This window comes from Corvus kubaryi, unplaced genomic scaffold (assembly GCF_017639235.1).
Source record: "Corvus kubaryi isolate FWS band 111438036 unplaced genomic scaffold, C.kubaryi_AGA036_p1.0 37322, whole genome shotgun sequence".
Lineage (NCBI taxonomy): Eukaryota > Metazoa > Chordata > Aves > Passeriformes > Corvidae > Corvus > Corvus kubaryi.
Window position 1 is genome coordinate 6,557,507 of NW_024581101.1, and position 19,138 is coordinate 6,576,644.

Below are 19,138 nucleotides of genomic sequence, written 5' to 3' on the forward strand. Positions count from 1 at the left end.
TGGCTCCCGGGGAGTCCCGGCCGCCCGCCCCCCGCCGCTGCCGGGCCCGCGTTTCCCGCCGGAGCGCTTTCTGAGAGCGCCGCTGCCATGTTTGTTGCGGGCGCGGGCGGAAGCGGGGGGCCGGTTGGTGCGCGGACCGGAAGCGGCGCGGGCGGCGCGATGGCGGGGCTGTCGGTGCGGGACCCCGCCGTGGATCGGTCCCTGCGCTCGGTGTTCGGTGAGGCCGCGGGGCCGGGGCCGCGACCTGGGCAGGGGAAGGGGCAGGGAGGGCAGGGGCAAGCGGGGGGCCCGCGGGTTTGCCCCCCTCGCCGTCGGGGCCGGCATCCGCCGGGCTGACCGGCGGCACCGTCTGTCTCCGCAGTGGGGAACATCCCGTATGAGGCCACGGAGGAACAGCTGAAGGACATTTTCTCGGAGGTTGGGCCCGTGGTCAGCTTTAGGTGAGAGCGGCCGCCGGCCTCCCCCGGGTCCCCCTGCTCGGCCCAGACCGAGCCTCGCGGGCTCTGCGGAGCCGGCCTGGGAGCCGTGGAATCGCAAATCCTTAACGTTGGGAAAGACTTCTAAAGGCATTCAGCCCAACCGTTCCCTCAGCCCTGCCAAGCTCACCGTGTCTCCCAAGTGCCACATGCACACACCTTTTGAACACTTCCAGGGATGGTGACTCCACCACTGCCTTGGGCTGCCTGTTCTAATGCTTGACAATCGCTTTGGCCAAGGAATTTTGCCTCATATCCCATCTAAATCTCCCCGGGCCCGCTCGAGGCTGTTTCCTCACACAGAGCAGCGCAGCATCTGCGGGGGTTGTGAGGCTGTGGCAGCTGTGCTCAGGGCAGAGGACGGAGTGGCTGTGCCAGGGTCACCCGGGGATGGAGCACAGTGTCCCGTGCACAGCAGATGGACGTGGGCACGCAGTCCTGGGCTGGAGGAGCTGCCCTGCTGTGGCTGATAAGTGCTCAGGTCCTGGTCAGGCTCTGTGCTCCTCACTCCCATCCCAGTGCCTCTCAGAGGTGTTTCCCAGGCTTGGCACCAGGCCCTGGAGAGCTCTCAGTTAAGGGTTTGGGAGTTGCAGGAGCAGCCAGTCCCAGGAGCTGCCTGGTGGGGTGAAGGGAGGCCCAGAGCTGGCCCTGGTGGGCTTCCTGCACACCGCAGCTTCGTGCTCTGTGCCAGGAGCCAGGAGGCCCTTCGGCTGTGGCTTGGGCCCGACTGTCGTGTGCCTTGGCCTGACTGCGGAGCCTTCGCTCTGCTCCCGGTGCTGCTGTGGCCATGTCCCAGTGTCCGCTCTGGAGCTGTGGGAGCCGTGGGCACAGCTGGACGCCCCCGCCGCCCTCAGCAGCGCTGTCGCTCTCCTTGCCACGCAGGCTGGTGTACGACAGGGAGACGGGCAAGCCCAAGGGCTATGGCTTCTGTGAGTACCAGGACCAGGAGACGGCGCTCAGCGCCATGCGGAACCTCAACGGGCGCGAGTTCAGCGGGAGGGCCCTGCGCGTCGACAACGCCGCCAGCGAGAAGAACAAGGAGGAGCTCAAGAGTGAGTTGGGATTTTGGGCTGTCGCGCTGGGCCCGGCCTTGGCAGTGCTGCAGGGCACGTCTCTTCTGCCCAGCTGGTGCAGCTGACCTGCTCTAAGAGGTGTTGCGAGTAGTTCCCAGAGGGATGCGTGGGCTCAGCTCTGTGTTTTTGCTCCCAGATGATCCCAGAATCACAGAATTATTTAGGTTGGCAAAGGTTTCTAAAGATCATGGTCCAGCCTTTGACCAAACATCACTCCATCAACTAGACTGGAGCACTAAATGCCATGTCCAGTCTTTACTTAAACAGTTCCAGGGACAGTGACTCCACAACCTCCCTGGGCAGTCTGTTCCAATGCCTAACCACCCCTTCTGTGAAGAAATTCCTCCTAACATCTTCCTGAGTTCAGTGCCTCCTTTTCCCCCTGGCGAGCTGTGCTCCCCTCCCAATGGCCCGTTGCCTGCGCTGTTCGTGTTGCAGTGCGAAGTCACCAACTCTTTTGCAGGCTTGGGCACGGGTGCGCCTATCATAGAGTCACCCTATGGGGACCCTGTCAACCCAGAGGATGCCCCCGAGTCCATCAGCCGGGCAGTGGCCAGCCTGCCACCCGAGCAGATGTTTGAGCTGATGAAGCAGATGAAGGTGAGTGCAGGAGGGCCATGCTCCCTATGTGAGCACAGCTCCTACTGCCACTGCCTTCCCCCTCCCAGCCCCTGTCACACCTTGTCAGAGCTCTGATCAGTGCCTGTCTTCTCAGCTGTGTGTCCAGAACAGCCCCCAGGAAGCCAGGAACATGCTGCTTCAGAACCCCCAGCTGGCTTATGCACTGCTGCAGGCCCAGGTGGTCATGAGGATCGTCGACCCAGAGATCGCGCTGGTTTGTCCCTTGCTGCTCGTCCGGGGTTGGGAGGATATTGGTGGTAGCCTTTGTGGAGTGGGAGTGGAAAAGAACTCCTTTCTCCTCCTTCCTCCCCTAGAAAATCCTGCATCGCCAGACCAGCGTTCCTCCTCTGATCCCAGGCAACCAGCAGCCAGTGCCAGGGCCAGGACCTGGGCCGGGACCGGGGCCTGGGCCAGGGCCCAACGGGCAGCTGAACCCACAGAACACCCCCTCATCCCAGCCACAGCCCATAGTAAGAGCCTGCACGACACATGAGCTGTGCAGGAGAGATGGGCAGTGCCAGCTCCAGCTCTCCCAGCTGGGGACGTGCCCGGGTTTCGGGGTGTCTCTGAGATCCAGTGTCTCTCCCGGGCAGGGCGGGATGCATGTCAACGGCGCTCCTCCTCTGATGCAGCCACCCATGCAGGGGGGGGTGCCAGCCCCAGGACAGATGGCAGCCCCTGTGCAGGGCCCAGGCCCTGGCCCCATGGCTCCAGGAGGTGAGTTTGGGCCGAGCTGCCCCACCCGTGCACACACGGGTCCTGCAGACACCCACCTCCCTCTGCCTTCCCCCTAACCAGAGGGCTCGGCCCTGTGAGAGCACACGTAACCCTGTACTGTACATTGTGCTGCTGCCAGAGGTGGGCTGCAAAGTTGGATTATCCCTGGGGGGGAACCAACACCAAGGGAATAAACCTCCAGATGCTCCCCCAGGAGCTGGGAGTGAGAAGGTATTTGGGGCCAGAGGAATGGGTTAGTCGTCAGGGACGGCTGAGGAAGGGTCTGATCTCTGCCTGTCCCCTCTCAGGTGGGATGCAGCCACAGGTTGGGATGCCGGGTGCAGGGCCCGTCCCCTTGGAGCGCGGACAAGGTAAAACAGACGCGTGTAGTGCTGTGTGTGGTGTGAGCCTCGCTCCAGTGAGCAGCGCTGTGCCCCAGCTATCTGCAGCCTGGCTGTGCCCGGCCCCGGGGCTGTGCCCGGCTGTGTTCACTGAGGCACAAGGCTGTGGTAGCAGCTCTCTGGTTCCCAGGACTCAGCCCACGCCACTATTGGCTCCCAGCTTGTTCTGCGCCGTGTTGTGCAGTCGAGCCCTGGAAGCCAGGGGCTTCGAGCGGGATGTGCCTGTGTTTTCCACCTCTGCGAGCCCGTGTCTGTCCCTGTGCTTGTGCGGGCAGGCAGAGCTTGCTCTTCTCTGGTCCGTGTGCTGCTCCTCTGCTGCCTGGGTGCTGGGAAGCGGCTGGTGCGGCCGCCGTGTCCTCCCGCGCCGTGCCCAGCAGAGGGAGCGGGCTCTCCGTTTTGGCTTGAGGCTTGGCAGGGACTCTCCCGAGAGTGACGCTCGGCTTTCCCTCCGCAGGCACGGTCTGTACAGCCCAGCCCTGGGGCCCGGTTCCTTACGGTTCACATGGTGCCACACATAGGTTAGCATGACCCAGGTGTTCCTGTTCTCCCAGGAACAACACGTGCACACACCTGTCACCTCTGTTGCCTTGACTCGTATCCTAGGCCTTGTTTCAGAAACATGGCAAACCTAGTCTGAGATCCTTCGGCCTTAGGGGCAGCCGACTCTCATTTTCTTTGGGGTGGGCACTGTCTTCCTGAAAGCAACCTGATAGTTCTTGGCACCCAAAAAGTTTTGGAGAGCAGAAGCTGGGTGTGCATTGTGGGGCCAGCGTGGCCCCACAGAATGCCGTGTCTCTCGGCAGGATGTCTTCTCTCCCTGCCTCTCTCCCTGAGTGAGGGAAGGACTGTGCCACGCTGGCTGTCCTGCCTGTGGTGACAAAGGTGGTGTTAATGGAAGAGGTTGATCAAGTCAGACTTGCAACATCTTCTCTGTAGGTTTTCCAGGGGACTTCAGGAAGCTGATCCTGCAGGCAGCACTGTCCCCAAAGCTGGTGCATGCGTGCATACACTATTCACGTGTCTGCTCTTTCCCTCTTTTCCTGCTGCTTGCCCAGGGAACCTGCAGCTCTCGCCCGTGGGACCTGCCAGGCCTGCGTCTATCGAACGCGTTCAAGGTACCCCGGCACCCGCCAGCTCCCTCTTCCCATGGAGCTTGTTGTGCAGTGTGCAGAGAGCAGCCTTCACCCTGCTGTTCTCAGGGCCAGGGACTGGCATGTCACTCCTTGTAGCCTGATGGCAATAAGAGGAGGTAGAGGAGGCAGGATTTCCTCTAGGGCTACAGGAGAGAACAGGCTATAACCATGCACGGAGCCTCCAGTGGAAAAGGAGCCTGTTTGGAAAGGGCTTTTGCCTAAGATCCAGCCCCCTTTGACACCGCGCTTCCAGGAGCCTTCCAGGTCTTGCTTTGCTCCTGGCCCCACGTCAGCACAGTGTTGATGCCCACACTTGTAGGGATTGCCATGGGGGCAACCCATTGCTTGATTTGGCCCCTGCTACCATAAGGAACATGAGATAAAACCACAGAGGAAAAAGAGAGGAATAAAACTGGCAGCCAGGGAAGGGGCTTTGGTGCACTCCAGCCTCGGGTGTGGGGCTGCGTCCCCGGCAGACAGCACAGCTCAGGGGAGCAGCGTGGCTGCCCCACACCCGGCCCGACAGCGCCGGGGACAGTCTTGGCACGGCACTGGTCATGCAGATCCTCACGAGTTCTTGTGTGTCTCTCTGGCAGTGCCCATGCCAGACCCGAGGGCCCCTATGCAGCGTGGACCTCTACCTGCTAGTGGCCCGCCGCCCCGAGGCCTTTTGGGAGATGCCCCGAATGACCCTCGCGGAGGGACCCTGCTCTCAGTCACTGGAGAAGTGGAGCCCAGGTGAGGGGAGAGGGAAGGAGAGGAGCCCTTGGCACTGTCCCCTGCCCAAGGGTAGCCTCTCGCTGAGGACAGGGATGGCACCAGCCTTCCGGGAGTCACTGCTGCCTGGTCGGAGGCCTGTGTGCTGCCAACCGTGGGGGCCGGCCCATTTTCCCGGGGAAGGGATATCCCCGGGGTGATGGCACCTGCCCTGCGGCATGGGGCCACCAGCACCCATCCCTGTGCCAGCCTCACCCTCCTCCCCTGCGGCCGGCTTCGGGGGCAATCCCAGCGCTCTGCCCAGACCGTGCCAAGCCAGTGTCTGATTCACACTCTCTCGCTTTTTCTCCTCCTCCTGCTTTGCTCTCCTCGTCTCTCTGCGTCAGAGGTTACCTTGGGCCGCCCCACCAGGGAGCCCCTATGCACCATATGCCTGGTCATGACAGCCGTGGCCCCCCCCATGAGATGAGGGGGGGACCCATGGGAGAACCCCGACCACTGATGGGAGAGCCGCGGGGGCCCTTGATGGATGCTCGAGGTGAGAGAGGGGGCATGAAATACTGGGTGGCTTGGATTGTGCAGGCAAGAAGTCAGAGTGGAGCCGGCTGCCCCGACCCAAGGCATAGGAAGGGGGTTTGGGCAGTGAAATGACTGACTCCAGGCGAGGAGGGACAGTCACAGAGTGCAAGGGACTTTCTCCAGGCATGTCTCCTCTGCCCCCAGCCCTGCACCTTTTGGGTGCTTGCTAGCCCCCAGACAAAAGAGGCAGCGGGCTCACTCCCAGACTCCCTGCAGCACTGCTTCCTTCAGGAGCTTACCTTGTCTTTCCTCCGCAGTCGGAAGAGATCCCCGAGGGCTGGAGCCACGAGGACTGGAGCCGCGCGGGCTGGAGCCCCGGGTGATGGAGGCGCGAGCGCTGGAGGCGCGAGGCCTGGAGCCGCGAGTGCTGGAAGCCAGGGCCATGGAGGCCAGGGTCCTGGAGCCCCGGGGCCTGGAGCCTCGTGGGCCTGGTCCCAACCCGCGTGGCCCAATGCCTGGTGGGATACAGGGTCCTGGGCCACTTAACATGGGAGCCAGTGGCCCGCAGGGGCCCCGCCAGGTACACACGTCTCTGCTCAGCCAGTTGGGCACCGACGGCATCCTGTGGGCTGGGGCTGGGTGGGGGGTGTCCCACAGAGCAGCAGCTCTGGGAAGCACCAGGCTTTGGTCACTGGCTCTGAGGGGTCCGGGCATCTGTCCCATTTCCCCAGGCACTGCCCATCAGCTGGGGACAGGACAAGGCTCAGGCCTCTCTCCACCTCTTCCTGAGGCGCAGGAAGGAGCACAGGAGTTGGAGGGAGAGGAGAGCACGTAAAAGGCACTCTCTCTTGGTGCTCAGGCATTTTCAAGCTGTCCATGAGGGCATCCATGAGGGCATCCATCTGATCATCTGCTTTACCTTCCTGGATTTGTATGGCTGAGTCCAGAGATCCCTCAGTCCTTAACCCCTCTTTTACTCCCATAGGTTCCTAACATGGCTGGGGCAGGCATGCAGGGAGGAGGCATTCCTGGGGCAGGAGTCCAAGGAGCTGGTCAGCCTGGAGGCTTTAGCCCTGGACAGAGCCAGGTCACCCCACAGGATCACGAGAAGGTGAGAGAACAAAAGGGGAAGGGTGAGACAGCAGGAGCAGCACTTCCTGTGTGCCTTTCTGTGGTGGGGTCAGCCCCTCCCTGGCTCTGGTATGCTGTGGCTGCTCTGGCAGGGCACGTCTCTGACCCCTCTTTCCCCACAGGCAGCACTGATCATGCAGGTCCTGCAGCTGACAGCGGACCAGATCGCCATGCTGCCCCCAGAACAGCGGCAGAGCATCCTCATTCTGAAGGAGCAAATCCAGAAATCCACGGGGGCACCCTGACAGGTGACCTCCTTTAACCCGGTCTCACCCTGTGCCTGTTCCCCTCCAGTAAATCAGAGCTGCCCAGGATGGGACTCTGCCCTGCTTCCCTCTGTGCCAGGCTCACCCTCCTCCCCTTCTTTCTGGCAGGTACATGATGGAGATGCCGTGTGCCTGGATAGAGGTGATGCTCCATGGCAGCTGCTTCCCATTGCTATTTGAGCTGATGCTGCATTTTGGGAGAGGTTGTGTCACCCTCAAGAGGTTTTTCCCTCCAGTTCATCCTTTTGTTTTTCTGTGTATATTTTATGATGTTTGAAATAAAGTGGGAGGAGGGTTTGAGTAAATCCATGTCCCTGGCTGCCTTGTTTGGTCTCTCATGGAGGCCAGGGTGGGATTGTTGGCTTCTGGGAGCAGTGTGGCCTGGCTCCACTCTTGTCCAAACAACTTGCCATCCTCCCTCCTTCCCACACCAGGGCAAGAACTAGTCATGAAATTTCTTGTGCCGTGCTGTTTACAGGGGTGATGGGGAAGGGCAGGACAGCGAGCTTGGCTTTCTGTCCCTGCTGGCAGGGCAGGAAGGGCTCTGTATCCAATTGCAGGATCACTTACCACACCAGCCTGCTCGGAGAGCGGGGTTTCCCTCCCTGCACACGCTGGAGCAGAACCTGGTGGGAGCTGCAGTGGGAACTGAGCTGTGTGCTGGGTGCAGGCTGGCTCTGGGGGGTGCCATGGTGGCAGCGAGCCCCTGCAGAGGGGTGTCTGACCCTGCACCCCAGAGGGTTTGCTATCAACCAGCTCTTCTATTGCAGCCCTGCAAGGAGGCAGAGCATGGGCTCCTTCCTACCTGCACAGCTGAGTCACTACAGAGGCTTTCATTACAAAGAAAAGAAAGTTTAATTTACTCTTACACAAAGCACTGTTTAAACCCTGAGGGGCACATTTGGCCCCTGACACCTGCATGGATGCACATGCCCCATCCCCATGCCCTGGTTCTGCCCAAGCCACTGGGCTCCCGCTGCTTCCCGCTGCTCCGGCAGCAGCATGCAACACGTGTGTCTGGTTTCTCAGTGAGGGGGCTGCATGGAGCTACAGGCCCACTTGCTCCGTGAGGACCCCTTGTACACCAGGACAGGCAGGCAGCAGTCTTTGAAGCTGGAATTTCTCATGGAGAAGAGTACCTTGCTGTGTCTTGCCTGGCTTCAGTGCATGCACAGATGCTTATCCCTGGCCTTGCTTTGGAAAAGGGCTGAGGCAATCCAGTCAGGGTCCCTGCCTGCTGGGGCACCAGCCTCGCTGCCACTTAAAAGTTTTCCTTGTTGAAGTAGAATTTGACCTTCCTGGGGTCCAGGCTGGAGTGCTGGTGACAAGACTTCTGCAGGCTCTTTGCCAGGGCCTCTGGCCCACAGAGGAATACACCAACCACTGACCTGCAAACAGCATGGGGCTGTCAGTGCCAGGCGGGCAACTCAGGGAGAAGTGATTTAAAAGCTTTTTGGGCCCCCTGCAGGGGATAGCACACCTCTCCCAAAGCCTGCCCAGTGCTGAGTGCCAGGGTGGAGGGGGTGCCTCCAGCTCCAGCATCCCAAGTCCCCTGCTCAGCTCTCACCTGGGGTGGGCTGCAGCCACTGCTGCAAACTCCATGTTCCACATGGGCCGCCCGAAGATGGTTTTGTGCCTGAGGCCCGTCACTGTGTCCGTAGTGGTGTCGAAGTGGAGCGCCACGTTGTTGGCCTGGGCAGGCAGGGATGGTGAGAACCCCAGGCACCACCCATGAGCCCCCCTCCAGTCCCTCACCGTGGAGGAGCATCCATTGTTGATCCCACCAAACACCGTGCCTGGACTTCATGCCCGAAAGCCATGCTTGCCCTGCCCTTCCTGCCCAGCTTGGCCACCCTGTGTCCCCTCTTGCAGCCATGCCAGCCCGTGGTCGACTCACAATGCTGGTGTTCCAGCCAGTGAGGAAGAGGCGGTAGGTGAGAAAGTCTGCCTTGCCCGACTCAGCCATCTTGTGCTCCAGGGAGGCAAGCAGGTCGTTGAACCAGGCAAAGGCTCCTGTGTCCCGGCAGAGCCAGTAGAAGTAGATCTGGGATGCAGGGGGAGAGGGATTGCTCAAGGTGGAGCAGAGCTGGAGGGAGAAACCTGCAGCTGGTCCCATGGGACACTCCGTACCTTCTTGGTTTTGAGGGTCTGGTCAGCCTGCTGGAACTTGTACCAGATGGACTTGAGGATGGAGGCGAAGGGGGTGACGCCGATGCCCGCTCCCACCAGCATGGCCACCTCGTACTGGAACACATCCTCGCTGGCCGTGCCGAAGGGACCATCCACCTCGACCCTGGCCAAAGCAGGGCCTGGGTGAGACGTACGGCCTCCCCAAATCCCTGGAATGACCTGTTGGGCACTCCCCAGCCTACCTGGCTATTTCCAGCTGGAAGGTGTCAATGAGACGCTCTGTCCAGTCGCCAGCCGCCCGGATGTGGATGGAGAAGAAGTCCTCCTCGGGCGCAGAGGTGAGGGTGAAGGGGTGCCACTCCAGCAGGGAGATGGCGGGGCAGTTGATGAAGATGTACTGCCCCACCTCCATGCGGAAGCCCTTCTTCTGCATCTGCAGCTCCAGCACGCGGGCGGGGTGCATGACCACCTGGGGGCACGGGCAGGGCTCAGCGCCTGGCCTGGCTCCTGTCCCTAGGAAGGGGCGATGGCCATGGCCCCTGCTCGCCTCCCCATGGCCACCACAGCGAGGAGCTGTGGCACCGATGACTCCACGGGTAGGAGCTGGGATAAGAACGGGCTCCTGCGCCACCCACCTTGGTGACAACCACCTTCTGCTGCGCACGCCAGACGCGCAGGATCCGCTCAAAAACGTAGAGGATGATGGGGGCGAGAACCCACTTCCAGGACTGTGAAGATGGTGGAGACCAAAGGATTGGGAAAGGCCGGAGCATCCCAAGGGCAAGGGAAGAGCTTCTCCCCACAGCCATCCCAGCGCTGCCCTACCTCGGCAGGGATGCTCCCGAACTCAGGGTCTTTGCAGCAGTCGTGGGTGCAGTTCTGGTCCCGCTGCGGGAGGTACTCGGCGCATTGGTGGGGGGGCACCTCTGCCATGCTCTGCTCCGTCTGCCCACGCACCAGCCCACTGCAGGGAGGCGAGGGATGAGCCCAGGGGCCAGCTTCTGCTCCCAGCCAGGGCTGAGCCGCACTGCGTGAGGCCGGCTGGGCTAGCCCTCCCTGGAAATGGCAGTCCACAGCCCCACTGGGCTCTCCCTGCAGCTGCCCCACTGCCCCTCGCTGTCCTGCCCTGGGGAATGGTGAGGAGCCTTACGCAATGCCGTGGATGACGAGGCCAGCGAAGTAGACCAGGAAGAGGTGGTGTGTGTACCAGAAGAGCTCAAAGTAGTTCCTGCGGATGAACTCGGTGGAGGACGTGACCATGAGGATGAGTGCCAGCGTGATGATCACCCCCGTCAGCCCCGGGATGGTCGTGAAAGTCACGTACTCGACGGTCTGCAGGGGCAGCAGGGTGGGTTAGGGGGGCAGGGGACAGGTGGGGGTGGGTTGCTGCATGCCGAGGCTGTGCTCACCGTCTGGTTGGAGTGGATGGGGTTCAGCCACTTGTTGCTGCCCTGCAGGTGCATCTTGGAGAGGACAGCGGGGAGGCTGCCGTCAGTGGCTTGTTGGCTCTGATTGTAGCGCTCCAGGTTGAAGAGGTGGGCGATGGTGTGCACAGCTGGACAGGGGACAGGCAGTCACCCACCGGGCAGCTCTAGTCCCCACTGTTGCCCCGCCCCAGTGCAGGGGGTACCTGTGAGCAGGGCCAGTGCATAGGCCACCAGCTTGTGGAAGGTGAGGTTGTGGTCCAGCTGCTTCCGCAACGTCCGCCTGCAGCACTGCAGGGAGAGGCAGCGGTGTCAGGATAGGGACAGGGACGGGGATGGCCATACCGGCTGTGCTGCCGCGGGACACTCACCGAGCAGGTCCCACGGAGGAAGGAGAGCAGGTTGCGGCAGACGGGCAGCAGGATCAGCATGCTGTTGAAGTTGAGGCACTTGGCCGATGCTCGAGCCCATGCCAAGGCAGACTGGGGAGAAGAGCGGGGTGAGCACCACCATCCCATCGTGCTGTGCCAGGACTGGCTCAGGGTGGGGCCAATCAACGCGGAGCTGGGACTGAGTGATGCTGGGCTGGGAACTGGGATGGAGCGATGCTGGGCTGGCATGGGGACTGGGAGGGGTGATGCTAGGCTGGGCTGGGATGCTGTTGGGCTGGGACCAGACAGGGATCAAGACAGGGACCAGCATGGTGCAATGCCAGGCTGGGGAGTGGGATGGAATGATGGTGGGCTGGAAGAGGACAGAACATGAAAGGGGCATGGGATGTTGCAGCCCCCACCCCACTGCAGCAGGGCCCCGAGGGGCTCATGCGCCTGGGCAGGCAGGATGCTGTGGGGGAGCACCTTACCCCAAGGATGGCCCTGGTGTAGAAATACTGCACGTCCCGGTCAAAGAACAGAAAGTAGTAGGTGAAGAGGAAGATGTTGATGCCCAGCCAGGCTGCCTGCGGGGGAAAGTCACAGCCTCCTGTCCCGGGAGCCTCTCATGCTGCAGCACTCAGGGACAGGTGCAGCCAGAGGGTGTCAGGACAGTGCATCCCCTCCTGTTTCCTTATGAGCTGCCCTGTCACGCACAGGGCTGGGATACAGGCCCAAAGGTGAGGAGAGGTGTGGAAGTGTTGTAACATTGCTATCTTGTCACACACAGCCCTGTGCATCACCTGTGCATGAGGAAGGAGGAAGGGCAGGAGCAGACAACGCCTGTGTAACGGGAGGGCAGATCCGGAGGGTAGTCAGGGCTGTGTGGGGAAGATTCTGGGAGAAGGAAGCTTCCCAGGGAGCTGGCTCACCTGGCCTCACCGTGCTGCTGTCCCCTGCCTAACGCCACTAACACCCCACACTGGCACCTCTCACAGCTACTGAATTTTTGCAGAGGTCCAAACAAAAATCACCCTGCCGTGTATTTGGATTTTGGCTGTTTTCTTTTTCTTTTTTAAGTAACTTCAAGAGTTAAAATAGCCCAACTCTCTGTAAACCCCCACGTTCCCGTGCACTCACAGCTCCTCACACAGTGCTGAGCAGCTGATGGGTGCTGGCCAGGCAAGCTCTGTTACACCAGAGATGCTGCAGCACGGCACTGGCAGATGGTCCCTATGGTGCCAGCTCCTCACCCCGCCACGAGTTCTCACAGGATCCTCCTCCTCTCACAAGGGGAGAAGAAGCGTGTGGGAGGCTCCCAGCCAAAGCGGCTGGGCAAAGCAGCAGCATTTTTAACTTTTCCAGGACCCCCTTTGCCGTGAGCTGTGTTTTCCCTAAGACTTCAGTTTTCCAGAGCCCATCCCTCCCCTGGCTGCCGGGGTACGGGGGTTGGCTGAGCAGAGGGGACGCTTGTCTGTCCCCACAGCCCAGCCCAGGACAGCCCATCAGCCCCCATCTCCCCCACGAGCCCCCCAGGTCCGTAGCCCCCAGAGTGCCTCCGCACTGCCCCAGCCCAGTGAGCCCCCAGCCCCACACACTCACGAGGACGGCGGCCGAGAACCAGTGGTTGACCAGCCAGTTGCCCATGGTGCGGTGTCCCCGCGCCCGCCCGCGCCCGCCCGCGTTTTATGGAGGCAGCAGGCGGTGCGACAGCGCCGGCCCCGGGAACGGCGCCGCGGGACTTTCCCCAGAGAAGCCTTTAAGGAAATGCTGGCGGTTTCAAAGGCCACCTTCCAGGAAGGCAGGGCTGACCCCATCGCCGAAACGAGCCCCCTGTGCTGGCCAGGAATGGCCCCCGCCGAGAGGTCCCCTGTGGCCCCCCGCCCCGGTGACACGCGGTGTCTGGCGGCTCCTCTTGGGGTTTTGCAACCTTTGAGGGCAAAAACGGGTTTTTGGGTAAGGTAGGAGTTTGCTGGGAAGAAGTTGCAGAGGATCCGTCCTGTGCCTGTCTCAGCCACTCTGTTTTTCCCCGCCTCCCTCACCAGCCTCCGCTGCCCCTTTTGCAGGGAAACCACCAAAGGAAGAGAAGCATCCTGGGGTCACGGCACTGCCGGTGCCAGGATCCAGCCCAGGCATCCATTACAGGGCGGGTGATTTAAGACCGAGCACCAGTGGTGCTGCACCTCCATGGGCCCCCCAGGGGAGATGAGCATCCTCAGTCCAGCACCCAAACTGAGCTGACCCCAAAAATGGGTGCTGGGGGGGCATGTCACACTCTTGGTTTGGGGCCAGGATTCCTGGGTCCCATCAGCATCCCCACTGCTGTGCCAGCCACCCTTGCCCTCCTGCCTGCCCTCCACTGCAGGGCCCTGAGCTCTGGGGTGTCCAGTGCTCCAGCTGGGAACAGCAGCCAGTTCTGGGGCTCTGAGCCTGGAGGAACAGGTTGGACAGGATTGCTCCTTGCTGGCATGCTGCTCTCTCCTGGCCTGCAGCCATGGCCACGCTGACGAAAGCACAGGATGAGGCCAGCCCCCATCCCACCATGCTCCTGAATCTTATCGGCTCCATCGAGGGGCTCCCCCCATCCCCTTCCCGCTGGCACAGCCCCATTTCGATGCCTGTGAGCGAGAGGGTTACATGGACAGCAGGTGTGTGAACCCATGCCCGCCCCAGCGGGACCATCCCCACCCTCCGCCTGAGTCACTGCCAGCACCCAGACGCGCAGCCACAGCAAAGTTTCTTTACTGCTTAGAACAGTCCCAGTGGCACCCGTGGCCCCAGGTCACCGTATGCACCATAGCAGCAGGTGGGGGTGTCAGGACACCCCAGGGGCTGCGCAGCACGTGGCAGCCAGATTGCAGTGGCAGGTGGTTTGGGCACCCCTGAAGCTCTAGAATGGTAGAATCGTTTGGGTTGGAAGGGACCTCTAAAGGCCATCTAGTCCAACTCCAGAGATGGGCAGGGACATCTTCAACTCGGCCAGGTTGCTCAGAGCCCCATCCAGCCTGGGGTCTTGAATGTCTTCAGGGGTGGGACATCCACCATCTCTCCAGGCAACCTGTGCCAGTGCCTCACCACCGTCATTGTAAAAAACTTCTTCCTTATGTCTAATCCAAATCAACCCTCCTTCATGTTCGTATGAGTGGTCCTGGGCAGGCAAGCACATTCCTGTCCCCCTGCCACTGTGGGGATGCACTGGGACCTGCTGCCACTGCAGGACCAGGCAGTGCTTGGCCTGTGCCACAAGCACCCTCTGGCTGCTGGTGCAGCCCAGTGCTGCCCATCCCCATGTCCACAGCTGGCTGGAGGAGCCAGGGTTCAGACAATGCTGTGCCTCACGCCGGGCTCGAAGGGTGCCTCGAGGCACAGAGGGGTCCCTGGCGGTTGCCGGCGGCAGCACACACAGTGCAGGAAGTCAGCGACGTTGTGCCGGAAGAGCTGGCGGCAGGGGTGCAGGTACTGGTAGAAGAGCAGCATGAAGTAGATGCCCAGGCAGTAGCCGAGGAGCAGCTGCAGCACCAGCAGTGGGGTGCAGACGTTCTCATAGACATCAGTCTTGAAGAAGTACCAGAGGATGACGAGGGCCGTGTTCTCCGCCAGCCGGGCCACGTAGTACACGGCCAGGCGACCCCAGTTCTGCGACTTGTCGATGAGGTCTCGGTCAGCTAGCTTGAGCTGCACGGCTGACCAGCAGAACATGTTGATGCTGGAGTAGAGGAGGGTGAAGGCACAGAGCACCACCACCGTGCCCAGGCAGCTGAAGTTCTTCTCGATGTTGTCAGGCAGGCTGTTGCCGCTGCGCCAGAACTGCACCCAGGGCAAGAAGAAGACCACCAGGAGGTTGGCCAGGGCGATGGGAATGATCCAGTGCTTGAAGACGGTGCTGAAGAGCACGAGGACGGCGATGCGGGTGGAGATCTCTAGGCTGCGCCACAGCACAATGCAGAGGAAGGCCAGTGGCCGCAGCTGGACCTTGTAGTCATCATACTTGACCTGGATGGCCAGGATGTTGCAGACAAGCGCTCCGTAGGTGACTGACACCAGGCAGATGGCCATAAGGACGGCTGCAGAGGGAGAGAGCAGGGGAGTCAGGCAGTGTTGGAGACCAGGCTGTGTCCCATCTCTCCACTGCCTGGGGTGCAAAGTGTGGGGTGACAACCCCCGGTGGGAAATACGGGGCGCCAGTCCCGGGGAAGAAGCACAGGGTGCCAAGCACTGGGGCTCGCAGCAGAAGGAACAGCTCATGGCTGGTGGTGACAGTCCCCATGATCAGGCAGCTGTGGGGGGAGCAGCAGGAGGCTCGGCTCCCCAAGGCTCTCCCTACACCAGTGAAACCCAAGCCTTGGCCAAACCAGAGCCATTTCTGTGGTTGGACCATGCCCCAACCCCCCTGCCCTGTGCAAGAAATGCTGCTCAAGGGTAAGTGGGGCAAAGTCTGTGCTGCGAGGCCCCTCTGCCTTCATCCCAGCCAAGAGCCACACCACTGTAGCCCCAGAAGCATCCCCAGAGCCAGCCTCATCCGAGGGCTGCAAAGCCGAGGTCATTTGTAGGGAGTGCTGGCAGCTGCTCACATTCAGCGCAGAAAAAGTAGAAGAGTGCAGCTGGTCCCATCCGTGCTGGCTGCCAGCTGTGGGGCTGAGCTGACACTCCAGCTGCGAGGGAATCACCCAAAACACATCATTTGGTGTTTGCTTCCTGCATCTACTGCTAGAGGAGCACTGGCACTCATTCTTCCTGTGCGTCTGCAACTCCCCAAAATGCCTTTGCAGGGGGCTGTGACCAGTTAGGGGGTTTCTACGGGACATCTCCTGTGCTTCCCTTTCTGTGGGCACAGATAAAAAGGTCTGGGCTCCCAGCACTGCTGGGAGAGCGGGTGGGTGAGGGCAGTTCCTTCACCCAGCACTGTAATTGGAATGGTGCAGGAGCACGCCTGCATGCCCAGCTCGGAACCATGCCAAAATGGGAGTTAAAAGTTTGCTCTGGCATATCCACCCCCAAGCACATAAACATCCTGGGAGCAGGCGAGGGAGCCTGGGAGTGGGAGTGCTGGGCTGGGAGCTCTGGCTGTTAGAAAATGTGCAGAAATAGATCCAATGGAGGGACTTTAGGGAAGCCAGAGCCTGTAGCTAGATGGAAAAAAATGAATGGAGATTGAAGCAGGCTAGGGCAGGGACCTGACCTGACCCTCTTATGAGACACAGCACTGGGTGGATGGTCTGGTTCCGGAGGGCAGATATCCACAAGCACGGGTCTGGGAGCAGAACCTGCCACCTCAGTCATGGCCTGCTCCTCCCACTTTGCATCACTGCAAGCAGGAAAGCAGAGATCTGATGAGTGCCCAACTTCTGTGGGTTGTGCTCCACATTTAGGGGAGTCCAGTGGAAGCTGTGTCATTTTGCCTGGATGTCACATCGGCACAAGCAGCTAAGGAGCTGCCGCCATGCCCTGGTGGGGTTCCTGGGGAGCCCATGTGCCAGGTGCTCTTACCTCGGGCAACAGGGACGTACTTCTCCAAGACGCTGATGTAGAGCTGGAGGGTGAGCTGCGGGGTGGAGCCCAGGAAGGCCTGGATGACGGCCACGCGCTTGAAGGCGTTGCGGTGCGTGGCCAGCCGGCGCTCCGAGTGGCCCACCTCCTGCTCCATCTCCACCTCGTAGCCCTTCCGCAGCCGCCGCTTGCGGGTGATGGTGACGTAGGGCTCCTCCTCCCTACCTGACCAGCAGTACACCAGCAGGGCCTCCATGCACCTGTGGGGACACAGGAGCTGTCACCCCGCCAGCCTGCCCGCTGCCCCCCACTCCCAGCAGCTCCAGCCGCCCCTTGCCTCGTGCTGGCCAGGCCCTGCTCCTGCTGAGTGCAGCCCAGCTGATTTGGGCAACTGTCCAGCAGTGCTGTGGGCAGTCCCTGGCTGGTCACACCAGGACCATGGGGATGCTCAGTGGCTGCTCCTCTGCTCCAGCACTCAGGATGAATCATGTGGGGCAGAGGGGCAACAACAGCCCCAGCGAGGGCTGAAACAGCTGCTGGAAGAGGTGCAGCATCCAGGGTACAAAGCAGTGGCTCTGCTGGGAGCTGCAGCTACAGGAAGGTGTTAATCACCCTTGGGTTCTGTTTTCCCAACTGGCAAGAACCTCTTCCTCTAAGCAGAGGCAAAAGAAACTGTGATAGTGTCTTTGATCTCTCATCTTGAGCAGAAGAAGGCTTCCACGCTTCCTCCTTGGTGGGGACAGCAGGAAGGGGAGCACAGGGTGAAGCTGTGTGTGGCATAGGCAGATAAGGGAGAGCTTCCGCAGCCCCTTCTCCGTGGGGCCCTCATGTGTGGGCACAGGTGTGACTTTCTGCCGTGCTGCTCCCCGCTGCAAGGACAGGGGGACCCCCAGCCCCTCCACACAGTCATGGGGTGGGTGTGCATGGCCAGAGGCAATCAGCTTGGCTCCTGCTCGGGGACCAGCTGGCTCTGGGACCAACAGGACATCGTTATTTACGAGTGCTTATCAGGACAGCACAAATTGCTGCGTATCAAACCCAAAAGGAGTGAGGGTTTAGGATAAATTCTCTCGACAGATCAGGCCAGCACTCACGACTCTTTGCAAACTCTAACAGGAAAATCGTTTCATCCCAAAGGTCTGGCTTGAAGAGTAGTCCCAGCTGGCTCCCAGTGCCCTGCCAGACCTTCTCAGCAGGCTGGGCTCCATCTCCGGCCCGAGCAGCCGGATGAAGCAGCCTTCCCCAGGCAGCCCTGGCTGGCTCTTACAAGCAGCTGGGCAGCACTGTACCCATCTCAGAGAGCCTTGGTTGGTGTGGTGAGAGTCACGACACTGCTGTGGGCCAGCACAGGCTGGCAGCACCGAGGCAAGGTCCCCCAGGTGGCTCTGAAGATGAGACATGGTGACGGGGACACAGCTGGCACCCTGCTTGTTTCCAGTGACAGAGGAAGTGCAAAGCAGGCCACAGTGGTTTTGGAGCTCTGTGGGTACAGAGAGCCCCAGAGCGTGGCTGCTGGCCTGCCCTTGGGGACGGAGCCCCACGGAGATGGTGGCTTTGCCATGCCTCCTGTTGTGCATTCTCATGGAGCAGGCTGCCCAGGATGATGACAGGCCAGGAGGCACCACAGCATTCCCAAGGAATGAGGGATCAGCTTGTGCAACATCCATCCAGCCCCTTACTGTCCTCTTCCCAGCACAGTCCAGTGGCCCCTCAGTTCCCATGCCAGCCCCACTCCTGCACCTAACTCTTCTCCTCCACCTCCCATAACCCCCACCGAGTCCCACTCCTGGCCCTATGCAGGACACCCCAAGAATCCGACTATGTGCCCGAGGGCGTTGTCCAAACGCTTCTTGAACTCAGACAGGCCAGGTGCTGTGACCACTTCCCTGGGGAGCTCCACCACCCTCTCTCTGGGCGTAAAACCTTTTCCTGATATCTAATCTAAATCTCCCCTGACTCAGCCTCATCCCAGGTCAGTATTCACCCTCAAGCACCCACCGGGGATTCCCATCTGTGCTTCCAGCACAAGCACGGTGATGGCAAAACCAAGAGTCTGAGTGAATCGCTGGCTGCCTCCCGGACCTTGGGCAGAGCTTTCCCAGCAGCTGGGATACAACAGGCCGGCAGAGCCGCGTCCTGCCCGGAGCGGGGTCCAGCAGCAGGAGCACCGGTAGCAGCACCGGCGAGCAAGGGGCCCTCGGGAGCAGCAGTGCCGGGGAGGAGGGCCGGGGAGCGGGCAGCAGAGCTCCGGGCACGCCGGGCACAGCTGGCAGACGGCGCCGGGTGCCCGTCCTGCCCGGCACCGCTCCCCGCTCTCCCCCGGGTCCGCGCAGGGGTGCCGGGGTGCCGGGGTGCCGGGGTGCCGCGCTCACCTGATGACGGGGCCGAGCTGCAGCAGGTGCATGAGCAGGACGAGCGGGCGGTCGCGGCTCAGGTCGCGGTGCACGAAGATGAGGGTGAGCTGCACCAGGACGGAGGGGCAGAGCACGAAGAAGACGGTGAGCGCCAGCCAGAAGCGGTCGTCGGAGTGGCCGTAGGAGAGGCAGAGCACGGCGGCCGCCGCCCCCTCCCCGCAGAACAGCGCCGTCGAGAAGACGATGCCGAGCGGCAGCTTGGCCCGCGACGGGGCGGCGGCGGGCGGGCAGCCCCCGCTCGGACCGTCCATGGCGGCC

General features: G+C 61.4%; 3 protein-coding genes across 6 annotated transcripts; 1 reads left to right on the forward strand and 2 right to left on the reverse strand.

Annotated features, from left to right (window-relative positions):
• The first annotated feature begins 102 nt into the window (after positions 1 to 102).
• Positions 103 to 7,359, forward strand: CSTF2 (cleavage stimulation factor subunit 2). Of its 4 annotated transcripts, XM_042029303.1 has the most exons (15): positions 103 to 217; positions 362 to 440; positions 1,359 to 1,528; positions 2,013 to 2,149; positions 2,265 to 2,384; positions 2,485 to 2,640; positions 2,764 to 2,887; positions 3,196 to 3,258; positions 4,344 to 4,403; positions 5,018 to 5,159; positions 5,525 to 5,676; positions 5,975 to 6,237; positions 6,643 to 6,768; positions 6,911 to 7,036; positions 7,163 to 7,359. In XM_042029303.1, exons 1-14 carry the CDS (start codon positions 160 to 162, stop codon positions 7,031 to 7,033), a joined length of 1,773 nt encoding a protein of 590 aa, XP_041885237.1. In that variant the 5' UTR covers positions 103 to 159; the 3' UTR covers positions 7,034 to 7,036; positions 7,163 to 7,359. The 4 variants fall into 4 exon arrangements, with proteins under 4 accessions (XP_041885237.1, XP_041885238.1, XP_041885239.1 ...); XM_042029304.1 differs by lacking the exon at positions 4,344 to 4,403; XM_042029305.1 differs by lacking the exons at positions 4,344 to 4,403; positions 5,018 to 5,159; positions 5,525 to 5,676 and having other exon boundaries at positions 104 to 217.
• A 526-nt stretch (positions 7,360 to 7,885) lies between these two features.
• NOX1 (NADPH oxidase 1) lies at positions 7,886 to 13,608 on the reverse strand. The gene is made up of 13 exons (XM_042029309.1): positions 12,582 to 13,608; positions 11,471 to 11,566; positions 10,980 to 11,090; positions 10,815 to 10,899; positions 10,594 to 10,739; positions 10,335 to 10,516; positions 10,010 to 10,148; positions 9,820 to 9,912; positions 9,427 to 9,653; positions 9,185 to 9,347; positions 8,952 to 9,098; positions 8,622 to 8,746; positions 7,886 to 8,442 (listed from the first exon to the last, which is right to left on the reverse strand). Exons 1-13 carry the CDS (start codon positions 12,624 to 12,626, stop codon positions 8,316 to 8,318), a joined length of 1,686 nt encoding a protein of 561 aa, XP_041885243.1. The 5' UTR covers positions 12,627 to 13,608; the 3' UTR covers positions 7,886 to 8,315.
• A 97-nt stretch (positions 13,609 to 13,705) lies between these two features.
• Positions 13,706 to 19,132, reverse strand: XKRX (XK related X-linked). The gene is made up of 3 exons (XM_042029311.1): positions 18,839 to 19,132; positions 16,467 to 16,726; positions 13,706 to 15,043 (listed from the first exon to the last, which is right to left on the reverse strand). The coding sequence occupies exons 1-3, from the start codon at positions 19,129 to 19,131 to the stop codon at positions 14,298 to 14,300; spliced, it is 1,299 nt and encodes a 432-aa protein (XP_041885245.1). The 5' UTR covers position 19,132; the 3' UTR covers positions 13,706 to 14,297.
• Between the last annotated feature and the right edge of the window lie 6 nt (positions 19,133 to 19,138).

What these genes read in the sequence shown, in the direction of transcription:
- XKRX (XM_042029311.1), bottom strand. Translation starts at nt 19,131, where the DNA reads ATGGACGGTCCGAGCGGGGGCTGCCCGCCCGCCGCCGCCCCGTCGCGG. An exon ending in CAGCTCGGCCCCGTCATCAG is followed by an intron (nt 16,727 to 18,838) that starts GTGAGCGCGGCA and finishes GTGTCCCCACAG; the next exon opens with GTGCATGGAGGCCCTGCTGG. An exon ending in GTACGTCCCTGTTGCCCGAG is followed by an intron (nt 15,044 to 16,466) that starts GTAAGAGCACCT and finishes CTCCCTCTGCAG; the next exon opens with CCGTCCTTATGGCCATCTGC.
- CSTF2 (XM_042029303.1), top strand. Translation starts at nt 160, where the DNA reads ATGGCGGGGCTGTCGGTGCGGGACCCCGCCGTGGATCGGTCCCTGCGC. An exon ending in GTCCCTGCGCTCGGTGTTCG is followed by an intron (nt 218 to 361) that starts GTGAGGCCGCGG and finishes CTGTCTCCGCAG; the next exon opens with TGGGGAACATCCCGTATGAG. An exon ending in AGCTGATGAAGCAGATGAAG is followed by an intron (nt 2,150 to 2,264) that starts GTGAGTGCAGGA and finishes CTGTCTTCTCAG; the next exon opens with CTGTGTGTCCAGAACAGCCC.
- NOX1 (XM_042029309.1), bottom strand. Translation starts at nt 12,626, where the DNA reads ATGGGCAACTGGCTGGTCAACCACTGGTTCTCGGCCGCCGTCCTC. An exon ending in GGTTCTCGGCCGCCGTCCTC is followed by an intron (nt 11,567 to 12,581) that starts GTGAGTGTGTGG and finishes TTTCCCCCGCAG; the next exon opens with GCAGCCTGGCTGGGCATCAA. An exon ending in TTCCAGCTGGAAATAGCCAG is followed by an intron (nt 9,348 to 9,426) that starts GTAGGCTGGGGA and finishes TGCTTTGGCCAG; the next exon opens with GGTCGAGGTGGATGGTCCCT.